A 13292-nucleotide genomic window follows, 5' to 3' on the forward strand; every position below is an offset into this window, starting at 1 on the left:
TTATCCATAAGGAGAGTATATGATTGAGGAGAGTCTTCGGGAACTTAGCTTAGCAGCTTCTAGGTATCACTCTCTTGCTTTTCCTCCATCTCACTGCCATCTTGTTCTCAGCCTCCTGTGCAGGCTCTTTCTCATCTCCTCCATCTCTAAATGTTGGAGTACTTCTGGGATCAGTTATCAGACTTTTTCTTTTTTCTATCCTGCTAATTTCCATGGCTTTAAATTTCATCTCTGTGCTGCTGACACACATTTATGACTTTAGCCCAGAGGTTCCCTCTTGAACTCCAAGCTCATGTATACATTTTTCCCAAATTCCTTTTCTTGAAAGCCCCAAAAATCATATTCAAATGAATCCCCTGAGTTCTCTAAAGACTTACTGTACACCAGGCTGCTATATCTCAGTAAATAGCAACTTTGTTCTTCTGGATGCTCAGCCCAAAAGCCTTGGAATCATTCTTGATTCCTTTCTCTCACATTCACAATCTAATTTGTAAGGAAGTCCTTTAAAATACACTCAGAATCCCAATACTTCTCACTTCCTCTCACTACCATCCTGCTGCAAATCATAATATTTTCAACCTAGATTGTTGCAATAGCTTTCTAACTTGTCTCTTTGCTTTTCTCTTTCCTTTTCTAAAGTCTACTTTGGAAACAACAGGTCTACTTTGGAAACAATATGTAAACTATATCACATTGCTCCAGTCCTCAACCCCTACCCACCCCTACAAAGGCTTGCCATCTTATTCAGAGTGAAACTCAAAGTCCTTATCATGGCCTAAAAGGCCCTACAAGATCTACACTTCTCCTCCACCACTGATCTGATCTTATCTCCTATGGCTAGTGCCCCATTTCCCATCCTATACCAGTGATATTGCCCTCCTTTCTGTTCTAAGAATAATCCCATCTTGCATATTCCCACACTGGGGTTTTGCCCCTGCCATTCCCTTCTCCCTTAGATATCCACCTGGCTTACTCCCTCACTCTCTTCAGATGACTGCTCAAATATCACCTGATCAGAAGGGTCTTCCTAATCACCCAAATAAAATAGCATCATTTGCCTGAAGCCTTCACTCTGTATCCTATTTTACCTTCCCTCATTTTTCACCTTAGCACCTATTTCTGACATATTACATATTATTTACTTAATATCTATCTTCTTCAGCTAAAATGTAAGATCTAGGATGTCTATTTTGTTCATTGTTGTATCCCCATCACCTAGAACAATGTTTGGCACAAAGTAAGTACTCAGTAGATATTTGTTGAACAAATGAATAAACGAACCAGATAGTCTTAACCAAATACTTAGACAAAATATACAGGGGAAGGTAAAAGTAAACATGCTATTCATTGATTTAATACAGTGAAAGCAACTGAACTAGAGTTATATATGGCTAAATCTCACAAAATATTGAGCGACAATATAAGTTGCAGAAAACTGTATATATAAAATGTGATATCAAAACATTTTATATACATATTTTGTGTGTGTGTGTGTGTGCACAAGACAGAGAGACAGAGAGAGAGAAAGAAAGAGAGAGAGAGAGAGACTGAAAGGGGGAAAGAGAGAGAGAGGAAAGAGATGATCCTTATTAATGATAAATACCAAAATCATACTACAAAATGAATGGTTGTTAACTGAGGGGGTGGTAATGAAGACATATAATGATACTACTCTTAATGTTTTGAAAGTCAAAACAAAAAAATTAGTTATATAGACCATACTGTAGACTTCTTAGGGGGTCACAAAAGATAATTTATATCTCACATAATAGAACCAAATAAAATTCCCATTACACACCTTTGTTTTGCTTCAAAAACCTTCTGCACTACCAGGCATCTTGTTTCTACCTTTTTTTTACAGCTTATTTTGGGAAATCTCAAACACGTAAAAAAGTAGAGAGATTAGTACATTAAACCCCCATGTACTGGGATTTCTGCTTCCTGTCAAAATGGAATAAGAGGGACTGGATTTACTCTGTAGCCTGAAACAAGTTTCAAGACAATGAGCAACAAAGGATAGTGACTCCGAGAGAGGGGAAACAAATAAGGTGAGGCTAAGATTGCCCCCATTTATTGTTAGGAGAGAAGTTCCAGGCGGTGTACCAGAAAGGAGGAGCCCAATGACCATTGCCATTTATTGTAAACCTGTTCTTTAGGGTCAAATGAACAAGGAAAGGATATATGACACTCAGAAACATTCCTCTTGTATGGATGGGCAGAAAATTCTCTTATTTAGGGTCAAGCAGCAGAGGTCAGGAGCAGGTTTCAGCCACGGGCAATGGAAAAGGATGCTTTCTAGTCCATCAACAAAAACTAACGTCGGCCCTCTCCCCTTCTGTCCCCTTTCTCCTTTAAGAAGGCTTAAGCTTCTGGGAAGAACAGACAAGAAACATCAAGGGATAAATAAATCAAAGTTTAAAAGTCTTATTAAACCAAAACCTGGTGATTCTTGATGCCTGTTTCATATGAACTTCTCTTATAACAAATAAGATGACATTTAAAGAAAGGTTTCTGTTAACAAGAATGCATACTCATAAATGGAGGTGCTCAGACCTCTTTGTTTACACCACTGCTCATATGATGTGGGACAGGAAAACATTGGTATTAAAATGCTTTCTGCTGCTTAATGAAACCAAACCTCTAGAGAACCCTGGACCATGATCCTCTTTGCAGGTGTATTCCTTAAATTTCACGCTTAATTTGTAGACTCATATCTTTCTCTTATTTTTAGATAATCCTACAGGAGGCCTACTCCAAATGTATTTCTTGGTGTGTAACTCAAAGTCTTCCTAATGCCATTTTGTTACATGTGGTATCTCTTTACTATTCAGGCAACACATTTGTACAGAATACTGTGCATAAGACAATAAGCTAGGAGACGGGAGGGATGCAAATTTCAAAAAGGTATAGACCCTTATCTCAAGGAATGTAGAGTCTAAGGGGCAAGATAAAGCAAGTGTATAACTATAATAAAAAGTACAATAATAAGTACTATAAGAAAGTACTCTCAGAAAGTTTTGGATTTGGAAGGGATCTAAATGGTACAGTAGCTTTACTCATTTTAGACATGAAGAAACTGAAAGCCAAAAGATTAAATGACTCATTTCATGCAGTGTATGGGACAGCACGGTGGGTTAGAAAGAACAGTGGACTTACGGGTCAGAGAACCTAGAGTGATTTTGAATTTCAGTCCGTGCTAGCTTTCACAAAGGACAAATGATAGAGGCTTCTATCCTGGTTAAAGATCAAATGAGACAATAAAAGAATTTTATAGACTATGAGGCAAAATAAAAATGTAAAATATTACTACAATTGTAGAACTGGGAATAGAACCCAAACCTCCAAATTTTCAGACCCTTGTCCATCATGTATTAAAGTGAAATGTTTTTCCATGACTTTTAGTTAGCAATTTAGGCAATTCACTCACTTGCATAGTTAGAGTAGAATATAATTATCAATCATCGCATACATATGTTGTTTACTTGAATCCTATGACAATTCCCCACCTGTCTGAGTTATATATAGAAAAATAAAGCAGATGCTCTCACTACAAAACTTTCTTGGCTAATTCTTACAGTAACATAGGATAAAAATTTTATCCAACATTTCTCAATACCGTGTTGTATTTTCAGCCTATTTGTTCTGGTTTCTTCCTTATAAGCAGTGTTAGTGTTGAGCAATTAAAAAGAAAAATAAATATCAGGAACTTTGTAGATCAAAACTAGTGAACACATCCTAGAGGCATTTTAACAGAAGTGATAGCATTGGCCGGGCACGGTGGCTCTCGCCTGTAATCCCAGCACTTTGGGAGGCCGGGGTGGATGGATCACAAGGTCAGGAGATCAAGACCATCCTGGCTAATACGGTGAAACCCCGTCTCTACTAAAAATACAAAAAAATTAGCCAGGCATAGTGATGGGCGTCTATAGTCCCCAGCCACTCAGGAGGCTGAGGCAGGAGAATAGCGTGAACCTGGGAGGCAGAGCTTGCAGTGAGCTGAGATTGTGCCACTGCACTCCAACCTGGGCAACAGAGTGAAGTGATAACATCAATATAATATTGTGTTACTTATTTGATCTGCTAAAATGGTAAGTGATATAATCAGTTTTGTATTTTTAAGTTTTCTTTCCAGTTGTTACATGTAGCAACAAAACAAAGCAACAGATTAATTGTAAAAGCCTTTGTCCTCTCCTTCACCCCATTACAGACACCTTCCTCTTTAGGGTAGATAAGAAAAGAGGGAACTAAGTTTATTTTTACCACCATATAACTGTATGACTCAATTAAGGTATTCAAGGTTGGTATGGTATAGTAGAAAGAACAAGGAATTTGGACTCAGAGGTCCTGGGTTTCAGTTTCTCATTTGTCTATTGAGACTTGAGTCAAGTAACTTTGCCAGCCATCAGTTTTTTCATCTGTAGAAGATAAAGACTAAGAAAACCTACCCATTGGATTGTCAGATGAATTATATAAAATGATATAAATTAAATGATTTCAGGCAGCTAAAAAGGTGCATATTAGGAAGATAACGTAAACATTAAAAACATCTTAAAGTTTTTTTTTGTTTTTCTTTTCTTTCTTTCTTTTATCTCAGAGACAGCTCTTGCTCTCTCGCCCAGGATGGAGTGTAGTGGTGAAACCACAGCTCCCTGCAGCCTTGAATTCCAGGGCTCAAGCGATCCTCCTGCTTCAGCCTCCCAAGTAGCTGGGACTCTGGTGCACACAACCATGCCTGGCTAAGTTTTATTTTATTTAACTTTTTGTGGAGATGGAGTCTTGCTACACTGCCCAGGCTGGTCTTGAACTCCTGAGCTCAAGTGATTAGCCTCCCAAAGGGTTGGGATAACAGGCATCTGCCACCATGCTTGACCAAAATAAAATAAAATAAAAATATTTTAAAATGAGACACACAAAAATAAAGTTAAGAAATTTAGATGGACTCAGCAAGAAGGTTAATGTATAAAATATAGGCTACATAGTCCTATACACTTGCTCTGACTGGATTGCAAATTTGAGTATAAACTTCTTAGCTGTCATCTCAAAGGGGGAAACATGGCAAGTCACCAGACAGTGTCCATCTGTTAAAAGGAAAACTTAAGACAAAATAAATTTGACAGAGTTTAAGGAAAATAATGATTAATGAATTGGGAAGTATCAAAACCAAAAAGAGTTTATGGGCTCCACTCTAGCAGCCAAAGCAGGGAGGTGTTTCTTTCTTCTTTTCTTTTTTTTTTTTTGTTTGCCATGACACGGAAACAAAGTACAGAAATTACCCAATTAGCTACAGCTATGCATTGGCCTTATTTGGGTATGGTCTGATAGGAAGTCTCTAGTTATGTATCCAATCAGCTGATTGGCTGTTTGTGATTGGCTAAAGCTGGTGGGTTTTTTTTTAAGTTAATTACAAGAACTGCTTCCACTTCAGTTTCAGTTTGCTTATATAAGAGTTTTAGGTGCAGAGACAACCTTAGGCTAATGGCCTCCTTCTTGTTTTTTCTTTTTTGTTTTGAGACTCAGTCTTGCTCTGTCACCCAGGCTGGAGTGCAGTAGTGCGACCTCAGCTCATGCACCCTCTGCCTTCTGAGTTCAAGTGACTCTCCTGCCTCAGCTCTCCGAGTAGCTGGGATTACAGGCACAAGCCACCACACCCGGCTAATTTTTGAATTTTTAGTAGAGATGGGTTTTACCATGTTGGCCAGGCTGGTCTCAAACTCCTAACCCCAAGTGATCCCTCCTCGGCTTCCCAAAGTGCTTGGATTACAGGTGTGAGGCACCTCACAGGCCTAATGGCTTCCTTATTTGCTTGAACACATTCATAAAGTTAAAAACAAATTAGTAGTCTTGTGATTCCTCAAAAAGTTGAACATAGAATTACCATATAATCTGCAATTCCACTTTGAAGTACATACCTAAAAAAAATGAAAACAGCTATTCAAACAGATACTTATACACCAATGTTCATAGTAGCATTATTCACAATAACCAAAGGTGGAAACAACCAAAATGTTCATCAATGGATGAATGGATAAATAAAATATGGCATATTCATGCAATGAAATATATTATTCAGTCATAAAAAGAAATGAAGTACTGATACATGCTGCAACACATATGATCCTCGAAAACAAGTGAAAGGAGCTAGAAACAAGAGGTCATGTAATGTATGATCCCATTTACATGAAATAGCCAGACTAGTTAAGTCCCTAAAGACAAGAAGTATATTAGTATTTGTCAGGGGCTGGGGAGAGAGGAAAATAGGAAGTGGCTGCTTAATGAGTTCCGGGTTTACTTTGTGGGTGATGAAAATGTTTTGGGACTAGATAGAGTTGATGGTTGTGCAACATTATGAATGTACTAAATGCCATTAATTGTATACTTTAAAATGATTAATGTTGCCGGGTGCAGTGGCTCATGCCTGTAATCCCAGCACTTTGGAAGGCCGAGGCAGGTGGATCACCTGAGGTCAGGAGTTTGAGACCAGCCTGGCCAACATAGCAAAACCCTGTATCTACTAAAAATACAAAAATTAGCCAGGCATGGTGGTGTGTACCTGCAGTCTCAGCCACTTGGGAGGCTGAGGCAGGAAAATTGCTTGAACCCAGGAAGCAGAGGTTGCAGTGAGCTGAGATAGCACCACTGCACTCCAGCTTGGGAGACACAGCAAGACTTTGTCTCAAAAATAAAATAAAATAAAACAATTAATGTTATATTTTATGAATGTCATTTCAGTAAAAATTAAAACAAGTGAATTGCTCTGGAAATATACAACCATTTCTAATAATGAGACCAGACAGGACATTCTTTAAGGAAATGAACTCTCAGCAATATCTTTATTTGAACGAAATGTTGCGTTCATATCATTCTTCAATATAAACTGATGTCAAGGTTAAATGGGTGACATGGTGAAAGGTATTCTATTGGGAACAGGGTGGGTAGGGAAAGAGAGTAGGAGGAATAGCGTGTTAGTAGTGTGGCCCAAGCTACATTGGTCTTTCATAAGGAGGCTTAATGCAGAAATAAAAACACCCCAAAGAAGAGTTGGACCAGAATCCATCATAAATGTTTTCCTCAGATTTTTGGAAGTTATGGAGCGGGACTGAGTTTGACATTGCACTTCCTGTCAAGTATTCGGGTGTAGTCAAGAATAGAGCCTCATACTTTAAGTGTTAGCCAGTCTGGAAGCAGGAGCAAGATCCACTGGCAAATGAGGAGAATGTTGGAAGTGAGCAGTGACAGTGTTGAGGTAGTGAAGGTTCTCCTGAAAAAGTGTTGGGTCTTCTCAAACACCAAACAAAGGGTAATTATAAACCCATATAGTTCCATGAAATAAATCACGCTCTCAGTATCTTCAGAGTGGAAAGGTTTCTTGTAGATCAAACAAAGTCATGTATAGGAAAATTCTTTGAAAAGTATAAAGTAGCATATCAATCATAGTTGTCATTATTATTAATATCTGATAATAACCTGTAAACAACATATTTGAACAACATTTTCACATACAGTGTTCATTCATCATTCTCAACAAATATTGATTGAATTGTCTGCCAGGTAGGGCAGGCAATATCCTCCACATTTAAAAGTTTTTTTTTTTTTTTTGTTAGACTGAGTCTTGCTCCATCATGCAGGCTGGAGTGCAGTGGCACGATCTCGGCTCACTGCAACCTCTGCCTCCTGGGTTCAAGCGATTCTCCTGCCTCAGCCTCCTGAGTAGCTGGAATTACAGGCATGCGCCACCACACCTGGCTTTTTTTTTTTTTTTTTTTTGTATTTCTTTTTTTTGAGGGGGGCGGAGTCTCCCTCTGGCGTCCAGGCTGGAGTGCGGCGGTGCTATCTCGGCTCACTGCAAACTCTGCCTCTCGGGTTCAAGACATTCTCCTGCCTCAGCCTCCGGAGTAGCTGGGATTACAGGCGACCGCCATCATGCCATTTTTGTAACTTTTTGGTAGAGATGGGATTTCACCATGTTGCCCAGGTTGGTCTCAAACTCCTGACCTCAGGTGATCCGCCCGCCTTGGCGTCCCAAAGTGCTGGGATTACAGGCATGGGCCACCGCACCCGGCCCATCTTCATTAACTCTTCATTGGAATTACTTAATGCCTTGAGGGAAGTTTGACCATTTCCATTTTTGTCTATGGAGTAGCATTTTCTTTAATTGCTATTACATAGCGTTCTTAGGGGCCATGCTACCGAAATGGCTGCACACAATACTTAGCTTTATATATTGACGAACATTTGTTGAGTGCACACTGTGTGTTACGTATGGTGCTAGGCATTATGCAGATATATAGTTTTATTTACTCTTAAAAACAGCCTTCTGAGGAATTTTTTTCATCCCTCTTCTGTTTGTACAGAAGCTAAAGCTCGGAAAGATGAATTAACTTGTCCAAAGTCACAGGCAGAAACATAAATGGTTCAACAGTCCTTATAGGAGGTCATTTAAAGGTTCATGAAAATCAGAGGCTGAACCAACAGAGCTCTATGATTCCTATCAGAGGAGCCAGTATGGCATAAAGCAAATGTTGAACCAAGAATGAAAGTAAGAAAGGGCTGGGTCCATATATAGTTTTGTCTAACTCCAAAGTTCACAGCTTAAGCACTCTGCTACATGGAGACACAAGTCCGCTAAGTTTATAATAATTTTAGTTGCCACCCAGATAATTATGGCAATAAAGTCCAGGTCATCATCATCATAGCCATTATAATTTACCATTCAAAACTGTCTTATAAGTGTGTAACGGTCATAGATTCAGGAACATTTGTAAATCTTAAAGTCTCAATGATAAAGGACAAGGAAGTGAGGAAGTGTCCTCCACAGAAAAGTTTTTTTTGAGAAGATGGCAACCTTTTGCTAGGAAAAGTGAAAAATTGAGGTATTATTCTGTTGTTTGATTCTGGTTATTTAAAAGCTAGTATCTACGCTTTTTTTTTTTTTTTTTTTTTTTTTTTTTTTTTTTTGAGACGGAGTCTGGTTCTTGTTGCCCAGGCTGGAGTGCAGTGGCGCGATCTCGGCTCATTGCAACCTCCACCTTCCCGGGTTCAAGCAATTCTCCTGCCTCAGCCTCCAGAGTAGCTGAGATTACAGGCGCCTGTCACCACGCCCGGCTTTTCTTTTCTTTTTTGTATTTTTAGTAGAGACGGGGTTTCACCATGTTAGCCAGGCTGGTCTCAAACTCCTGACCTCGTGATCCGCACCCCCCCGTCGGTCTCCCAAAGTGCTGGGATTACAGGGGTGAGCCACCGTGCCCGGCGGTATCTATGCTTTTGACTAACATTTTTCTGTACAGGTGTATAATGTAACGTAATAGGTAAAATAGCTCATTCAACAACAAAAAATTATTGTAGTATTTTGTAGCTACTAGGATTGAAGTAATAAAGAATTGTCTGTCTGCCAAGGTTTGGGGAAATGGGAAAATGGGAAAAGATCTTCACCACACTGGGCATATTTCACCTCTCTGGGATTCATTTCCTATTCTGTAAATGGGAGAGTTGGGTTTCCAGGTCTCGTCCTTGTTTTTTTGACTTTGTGTGAAGGTTTCTCCACCTCACCTGGCACTAGTCTTATTTCAAAATATTCATCTCATACTATCCTTTGTTTGCAATTCTTTAATTAATTCAACAAATATTTATTGAGCTTCTACTAGTATCGTAACAGAAGCAAGGTTCCTCCACACATGGAGCTTATTACAGTCCAAAAGGATAGGACAATAACTAATTTCGAAAATAAATACAAATATTTATTAATAACTAATAAATAAAATTGGTTGGAAAGGCGCTAAGAAGGAAATAAATAGGATCATGTGTTATGTCTTTGAGAGTCTTAAAATGAAGCAGATAAGCTTTCACTTTCAAAAGTGCTCACGTAGGGAAGTCATTAGGTTTCAAAAAAGGAAAAAATAAGATAATATCTTACAATTAACTAATGAATATGAACAGCCATTACGCTAGAAGAAAATTGTATTGTGATTGGTGTACTCTGTATCTTCTCAGAATGGGAGAGGTGAGGCTTCTCAAGAGCAGTGAGAGAAAGTCAATTTTTTTTTTTTTGGTAAGTCAAGCGAAAGACGAACTGAAAATAGACAACCTGAAGTCAGACGGGAAAGCTGCCAATCTAGTCTGGCCAGCAGAATTTCTTTCAGTAGGTCTAGGCTTCCTTGGCAGTGGGAATCCAGATGTAAAGAAAACTTATGCCATGAACTTCAAGGTAATTTCAATTATTACTGCCCGGTGGCAGGAACCTAGGAAGGAGAGGTCAAGGTGTGGTTTAGTAAGAGACAGCTCCTGGGAACGGCGCTTGGAAGGGCAGGGCGGAGAACAGCTGGAGATGAGACAGAGAAGAGCGGGGAGAATGCGCCGACACCTCAAGGTGAGAGAGTAGAAACAGTCTCCGCCGTGGGAGCCGCGCGCTGCTCAGGTGGCTGTTTCCCGCTCAGGTGAGCTCCTCCCGCGCCTCCCATTGGCCGAGACGTCCGCGGCGCTGGGAGGGCGACGCCGCGCGGTCTAGTTCAGGGTCTAGGGCGGCGCGTCACTTCCGGTAGCGCGGAGCTTGTAAAACACCCTGGAGAGAAAATGGCGGCGGCAGCGGCTTCGGCACCTCAGCAGCTCTCGGATGAGGAGCTTTTCTCTCAGCTCCGCCGTTACGGCCTGTCTCCCGGACCAGTGACGGAGAGCACCCGCCCGGTCTACCTCAAGAAGCTGAAGAAGCTTCGAGAGGAAGAGCAGCAACAGCACCGGTCGGGGGGCCGCGGCAACAAGACGCGGAACAGTAATAACAATAACACGGCAGCCGCCACGGTCGTAGCCGCGGGACCAGCGGCGGCAGCAGCCGCGGGGATGGGGGTCCGGCCAGTCGCGGGCGACCTCTCCTACTTACGGACTCCTGGGGGCCTGTGCCGAATCTCGGCCTCCGGCTCGGAGAACCTCCTGGGAGGGCCCGGGGGCGCCTCCGCCGCCCCCACGGCTGGCAGCAAAGTGCTGCTGGGCTTCAGCTCGGACGAGTCGGACGTGGAGGCCAGTCCCCGGGACCAGGCCGGCGGCGGCGGGAGGAAAGACCGGGCTTCGCTCCAGTACCGCGGGCTCAAAGCGCCGCCGGCGCCCCTGGCCGCCAGCGAGGTGACTAACAGCAACTCTGCCGAGCGAAGGAAGCCCCACTCGTGGTGGGGGGCCAGGAGGCCGGCGGGCCCCGACCTGCAGACCCCGCCGGGGAAAGATGGAGCAGTGGAGGACGAGGAAGGGGAGGGAGAGGACGGTGAGGAGAGGGACCCGGAGGCCGAGGAGCCGCTCTGGGCGAGCCGGACCGTGAATGGCAGCCGGCTTGTCCCCTACAGCTGCCGGGAAAACTATTCGGACTCAGAGGAAGAGGACGACGACGACGTGGCCTCCAGCAGACAGGTATTAAAGGACGACTCCGTTTCCCGGCATCGGCCCAGACGAACCCATAGTAAGCCTCTCTCCCCGCTGACTGCTAAATCGGCCGGCGGCAGGCTGGAGACTTCAGTTCAGGGAGGGGGAGGACACGCGATGAATGACAGGGCGGCGGCTGCCGGGAGTCTAGACAGGAGCCGAAACCTCGAAGAGGCGGCGGAGCAGGGAGGAGGGTGTGATCAAGTGGACTCCAGCCCGGTTCCTAGATACCGTGTTAACGCTAAGAAACTGACCCCACTCCTGCCCCCGCCACTTACTGACATGGACTCAACCTTGGATTCGTCAACAGGCTCCCTTCTGAAAACCAATAATCATATTGGCGGTGGGGCCTTCAATGTGGACTCTCCCAGGATTTATTCTAACAGCCTCCCTCCCAGTGCGGCGGTGGCCGCCGCTAGTTCACTCAGGATCAACCACGCCAATCATACGGGCTCCAATCATACCTACCTGAAAAACACATACAACAAACCGAAGCTTTCCGAACCCGAAGAGGAACTTCTCCAGCAATTTAAACGGGAGGAGGTGTCCCCAACAGGGAGTTTCAGTGCCCACTACTTGTCGATGTTTCTCTTAACTGCTGCCTGCTTATTTTTCCTAATACTGGGACTGACATACCTAGGAATGAGAGGGACAGGAGTATCTGAGGATGGAAAACTCAGCAGTAAGTATTAAATCCTGTGGGTAAGGTAACAAAGGGAATGTTGTTAGTGGTCCGCTTTAGCCGCGCTTAGCGTTTTACATGAACTGACTTACCTGCAAGAACATGGTTTGACAGCAAAAACGCAACAGTCAGTGCATGTGTCATCTTTCTTTAAGAAAGAACACCATTATCGAAATGATATCATATGACTGGTGTTAAGTTTTCTGCATGATGTATTGTGAAATTCAAAACAATTTTTAAAAGAATATTATAAGCTTGTTAGTAAAACTCATTTGTATATGTGACAGTTTTCTTTTAGCCCTAAATATTTGCGCAGATGCCAATCACTCAACAAATTTGAAGTATTAGGATAAGGCACATTATAAATGTAGTGTTTTTTCAAATTGAGTTGTGATTCTAGTAGGCAATGTAGTGGCTCTTGAAATTCGAATTATTTGTAGTATTAACTGTATGCATAAATTCGGGTTAAATATTTTGTCGTATTAACTATATGTATAATTTCTTAATAGTGAATGAATATAAAAAAGCAGCAAGGCACACCTCTTAATTTATTTCCCAGCCCAAAGCACTTTCCCTGTCATCTGTACAAAAAGTAGTGGTAGGGCAGTGCAGGAGCTTGCAGTCAGATTTCCTTGGATTGGTTTCCAGGTCCTGTTATTTACTTGCTAAATGACTGTAGGTAGGTGTGTTCATTGTCATTATCAAAGTATTTCTGCCCTTAAACACAAAAAGAAGATGAATACAGACCATTTTGTGTTCTGCGAAGGAAATAAAGATGAGTAATTGAAGTACACAACTTTATTTTTTTTTCCTTTTTTTAAAAAAACTTACCACACTACACTGACGTAGGTGTACACTGCTTTAGATTGAACGGAGGAGGTACTGTTTGAGGTGAGACCTGAAGCAGGAGACAGCCTTGTTGAGAAACAGGAGACCATTCTGAGCAGATTGTAAGAGGAAGGACCTTGAGTTGAGCAAGAGAGCCTTCTTGTAGGTTAAAGTGGTTAAGCACCTTGAGCAAAAGGGAGAGAGTAAGAGTTAAAGCTTCTGAACTTTCCTAATCTATAAAATGAGGCCTCTATTGACTAGAATGATGTTTGTGAAGATTAAAAGAGAAAGTAAATTAGTACAAAATGGACTTCTGAATACATAATTTCTCAGTGTTAGGTCTCTCTCTGCATTCCCCTGAAGCCTTCCTATTTTCACCCAA

The 13292-nt window shown here is 41.9% G+C and overlaps 1 protein-coding gene across 1 annotated transcript in view; it reads left to right on the forward strand.

Annotated features, from left to right (window-relative positions):
* Positions 1–10555: 10555 nt before the first annotated feature.
* LEMD3 (LEM domain containing 3) overlaps positions 10556–13292 on the forward strand; it is a 78612-nt gene continuing 75875 nt past the window's right edge. Inside the window, exon 1 of the mRNA NM_001258094.1 lies at positions 10556–12082. Coding sequence (NP_001245023.1) covers positions 10567–12082 — 1516 coding nt within the window. The 5' untranslated portion in view covers positions 10556–10566. The remainder of the gene's footprint in view (positions 12083–13292) is intronic.

This window comes from Macaca mulatta, chromosome 11, assembly GCF_049350105.2.
Source record: "Macaca mulatta isolate MMU2019108-1 chromosome 11, T2T-MMU8v2.0, whole genome shotgun sequence".
Classification (NCBI taxonomy): domain Eukaryota; kingdom Metazoa; phylum Chordata; class Mammalia; order Primates; family Cercopithecidae; genus Macaca; species Macaca mulatta.